Source organism: Gekko japonicus, unplaced genomic scaffold (assembly GCF_001447785.1).
Source record: "Gekko japonicus isolate JY-2015 unplaced genomic scaffold, Gekko_japonicus_V1.1 scaffold5051, whole genome shotgun sequence".
In the NCBI taxonomy this organism is placed as follows: domain Eukaryota; kingdom Metazoa; phylum Chordata; class Lepidosauria; order Squamata; family Gekkonidae; genus Gekko; species Gekko japonicus.
Genome location: NW_015168817.1, coordinates 8,174 through 13,146, shown reverse-complemented (window position 1 = coordinate 13,146; position 4,973 = coordinate 8,174). Strand labels below are relative to the sequence as shown.

The following is a 4,973-nucleotide window of genomic DNA, read 5'->3' as shown; positions in this document are numbered from 1 at the left end:
TGGCTGGAAGCCGCTCAAGCCTCACCACAGAAGCTGGGGGGGAAGAGATTGGTGGCGGAGGTGGGGGAAGAGATCAGTGGGCCCAGTGGCTGGAAACTGCTCAGGCCTCGCCAGTGGAGTCGGGGGGGGGGGGAGAGCAGGGGGAGACCTGGGGGGTTGGGGGGGAGACTTGGCGGCCCCGATGGCCGGAAACCGCTCAGGCCGTGCCGCTGGAGCCGAGGGGGAGGAGATCGGCGGGCCCGGCAGCTGGAAGCCACTCAGGCCTCACCGCCGGAGTCGGGGGGGGAGAGATTGACAGCGGAGCTGGGGGGGATGGGATCGACAGGCCCAGTGGCTGGAAGCTGCTCAGGCATCACCGCCAGAGCTGGGGGGGACTTACCTGTGGCTGCTTCCTCCTCAGCCCTGAGGTCCTCCTTCTTCCGCAGGAGGGGAGCAGGGGGGGAATACCCCCCCAAGAGTATCGCTGGTCCCTCTTCTTGTTTATTCTAATCCTGGGGGTTAAACCATGTTAGTCTGTCTATAGCAGTAGAAAAAAGCAAGAGTCCAGTAGCACCTTAAAGACTAACAAAATATCTGAAGAAGTGAGCAGCGACTCACAAAAGCTCATACCCTGCCATAAATTTTTGTTGGTTTTTCGTGTGCTACTGGGATCTTGCTCTTTTCTAATCCTGGGGTATTTCTTGGGCATCAAGGCTCGCTTCTGAAATGAGAGGCATCTATCATGTTGAAATCGGGTCAGATCCAAACCATTTTGAAAATTTTCACCGATTCCATCTTCCCACTGCAGACCCCTGCTCATACCATTCCTCTGGGCCCTGGAGCAGCATTTCTAGATCCAACCCAATGGGATTACATGCTCCAGGGATGCCATTTATCAGGAACATGCCTTACATTTGCCATTGGCCCCTGGTCAACCATTGAGTTTTGCAGGAGCCTTCCTTAAACATTCTGCTGGTGTGCTCCTGCACAGTGGTGCTGATATCGTTGCAGGCTCAGCCCAACCTCAGGTCTCTAGAACTTAAATATGATCTTGGCAAGTGCCAGTTTTCTATGAGAGGAGCTAATCTTCCAGTTGCTGCGAACTCAGACCATTTAGGGCTTTGTAGGTTAAGATCATAAGAGGAGCCAATGTTGGATCAGGCCAATGGCCCATCTAGTCCAACACTCTGTCACACAGTGGCCAAAAAATACCAGGTGCCGTCAGGAGGTCCAGCAGTGGGGCCAGGACACTAGAAGCCCTCCCACTGTTGCCCCCCCCCCAAGCACCAAGAATACAGAGCATCACTTGCCCCAGACTGAGAGTTCCTATCTATACCTTGTGGCTAATAGCCACTGATGGACCTCTGCTCCATATGTTTATCCAGTTCCCTCTTGAAGCTGTCCATGCTTGTGGCCACCACCACCTCCTGTGGCAGTGAATTCCATGTGTTAATCACTCTTTGGGTGAAGAAATACACAGTGGCATCATCAGAAGGTGCATTGAGTCACTTTCCTGGGTCTTTCATGAACATGGTGATGCAGATTGAATGAGACAGTCTGATGTATTGCTTCATTCATGCTGTTTGCACATAGGGAGACCTGTCACTTGAGTGCACATCTTAATTGTTTATGGCAAAAATTGATATTGTGTTTTTTATTTATTTTTTCAAGTTCTTTCAATGAATTACTTCCAGCCTCGTAACTTTTGGAATATAATATGTCGATGTCTTTAAAACGCTTGTTAGGTTTACATACGAAATAGCTCCCGTATTCATTGTGATGGAAGAGGTCCTGCTTAAAAAAATGCATGAAATTATTGGATGGGGACAGAGTGAAGCAGATGGTGTATTCTCTCCTGGTAAGTGGATCAAAGTTATTATTCACCCTTATTAGCCTTACTTAAATATTAGAACCAAATATAGGTTAATTGTTGGCACTTCAAACCTGAAAATTAATGTGAATGTACTCTGAGCACTCATGAGTATTGGCCTGTATTGGCCCAAATCCCTGTAAAACCCAGACTCCTTAATTTGAAATTGTAGGAACTCAGAAAAGGGATACAGATAGATTGCCTGATTAAGGTTTTTATTTTATTTATATCCCAGTGGGAACCCAAAGTGGCTTTCATCATTCTCCTCTCCTGCGAGGTAAGTTAGGCTGAGACTGGCCCAAGGCCATCCAGCAAGCTTCCATGGCACCAATGGGGATTCAAACTTGGACTTCCCAGGTCCTAGTCCAATGCTATGCTTTTTAAAACAAAGATGGTGCATAGTTTCAGTCAGGGCTATTTTTGGGCAGGAACACACAGGAACGGAGTTCCGGCTGGCTCACAAGTTGGCCACACCCAGCATGAACTCATTAGCATAATACGCCACACCCAACAGCAGAAACTCATTAGGATTGGCTACATTAGGGGTGTGTGGCCTAACATGCAAAGGAGTCCCTGCTACAAAAAAGGCCCTGGGTTTTGACAACAAACAAGGTAAACAGAATAAGAAGCAAAAGGTGGGTGTGGCTGGATGACCACACTTCTGGCAACATGGGGGTGCGGCCTAATGTGCTAATGAGCTGAGCTGTCAGGGTTGTGGCCTAATATGCTAATGAGTTTCTGCTGTTGGGTGTGGCCTATTATGCTAATGAGTTCCTGCTGGGCTTTTTCTACAAAAAGAGCCCTAGTAATAATGATGTTAGCACATGTTAGGTCTCAAACTCATGATCTGCAGGTTTAGCTGAGGCCTCTCCTCCAGGACTGGACTACTTCAGACCGCAAATGGCAGATCACATGTTTGAAGGTCCTGTCAAATGCTTCTTGTGCGGGCCTAATGTGCTAATGAGCTGAGCTGTCAGGGTTGTGGCCTAATATGCTAATGAGTTTCTGCTGTTGGGTGTGGCCTATTATGCTAATGAGTTCCTGCTGGGCTTTTTCTACAAAAAGAGCCCTGGTCAGTACCATAGTAATAATGATGTTAGCACATGTTAGGTCTCAAACTCATGATCTGCAGGTTTAGCTGAGGCCTCTCGGACCACAAATGGCAGATCACATGTCTGAAGGTCCTGTCAAATGCTTCTTGTGCGCCTGGAGCCCTTCTCTCCAAAAATGCTAATTTTCATGTACCTTTGCTCTTAGTTGAACCAACATGGAACGTTCCAGGGTAGCCAAAATGCTTTCAGAGCGGTGCACCGGTAAACACTCCGACTCTAGGTTAGATTCATGGGTGTTTCCTTCTGCTAAGAGAAGAATCTTCTCCCCCAACAATCAATTCCTGGCGAAACCATATATGGGATCACTTCATTATGTCCAAAATACCACTTAGCACACTTAACCTCTCATCCAGTTTGGTGTAGTGGTTAAGTGTGCGGACTCTAATCTGGGAGAACCGGGTTTGATTCCCCCATTCCTCCACTTGCACCTGCTGATGTGACCTTGGGTCAGTCACAAGCTCTGGCACAGCTGTCCTTGAAAAAAGAGCAGTTTCTGTCAGAGTTCTCTCAGCCCCACCCACCTCACAGGGTGTCTGTTGCGGGGAGGGGAAGGGGAAGGAGTTTGTAAGCCGCTCTGAGACTCCAAGTGAAGGGCGGGGTATAAATCCAATCTCTTCTTCTTCTTCCAAATTTGAAGAAAAATTCAAAGCTTCCTGGTACCCTCTCATTAACTACATGGTGGAGTCAGATGTAATAACAGCAAACCCTTTCAACAGGTTCATGATTTACTTTTGAAGCTTAATCCTAAGGCCTAGCTAGACTCTACTTTATAATAACATTCGAAATCATTTCCAACATAAGGCCGTTAACATTTGGTTGTAAAGATAGGTTTGTATTGTACTATGGACGAAACTTAAAATGCTTTATAACATGTTACGAAGATCGTTCACATTCTCAGCCTTGACATAGTCAAAAATATGTGCATGCTCTTAATCTACTTTCGTATCTTACCTAGAGACATTCATTGTGATTATTTTGTAATACTGTTAAATTCTCTAATAAAAATTTAAATTATATACATATATAAAAAAGAATCTTCTATTGGAGGAATGAGCCTTCTACTAACTGAAGATTTCTCATGTAGGCTTTGTCTACACGTTACAAAGTCCTCGTGTTCATTGAAGAGCAACATGAAGATTTTGCTTCAGATGGACAATAGGAATTTTCTGGCTCCCATGCACACACCCTGGCTTTTTTCTGTGTATCAGGTTGCCAGCTCTGGGTCGAGAAATACCTGGAAATTTTTGGGGTGGCGTTTGGGGGGGCGGGGTTTGAGGAAGGGAGGGACCTCATCAGGGTACACTGCCGTACAATGCCCTTCTCTCTTTTTTTTTTGGCCCCCCGGAGGGGATTTTTTATTGCATTTTTAATATACTACAAACTACAATGAAAAATTGGGAAGGGGTCACTACATCGAGGGAGAAAGGAAAGAAAACCACAACTAACTAAAACCCCCAAAATAGGAGATCATCACAACAGCTTGTATAAATGTTAATCTTAAATTGCTAATATTACTTTGAACATAGTCGGCTATGCTAATTTTTAAATCTTTTTATCCAATGTTTTAACCATTCAAGAGAACCCCCAGAGCATCCCACAATAAAACTAAAATTTAAAGGCACACTTCAGAATCCTTCAGCCTTCATTTTGTCTTATCTTTTCTAATCCTCAATTTATATGTACGCTTGGGGGCAGCCGCACCCTTATCGGAAAGAGAGTCCTCGTCGGAAGATACCGAGTCCAATTCGCCACTGGATTTGCTGTCATCTTCTTCCTTCTCGACCTCGGCTGGCTCTCCCAGCTGCACTCTCAGGAACTCACGTGCTTTGGAAACAGAGTCAATCTTTTCTTTTTTATCTTGTAGTTTGAAAATGACTCATTTTGGAATTAACCATCTGTAGACAATGCTGTTTGTTTGAAGAAAAAGGATTAAATCTTTATATTTCTTTCTCTTTTGCCTTCTTTTGAATGGAATGTCTTTTAGAATCCTGATAGTGTTGTCCCCGATTTTC

General features: G+C 45.4%; 1 protein-coding gene across 1 annotated transcript in view; it reads left to right on the top strand.

Moving 5' to 3' along the window:
- Positions 1-1,837, top strand: part of LOC107114285 (glutamate decarboxylase 1-like) — a gene marked incomplete at its 3' end in the record, with an annotated part of 15,881 nt that extends 14,044 nt beyond the window's left edge. Inside the window, exon 5 of the mRNA XM_015415732.1 lies at positions 1,725-1,837. Within this exon, the coding sequence (XP_015271218.1) occupies positions 1,725-1,837 (113 nt within the window). The remainder of the gene's footprint in view (positions 1-1,724) is intronic.
- Between the last annotated feature and the right edge of the window lie 3,136 nt (positions 1,838-4,973).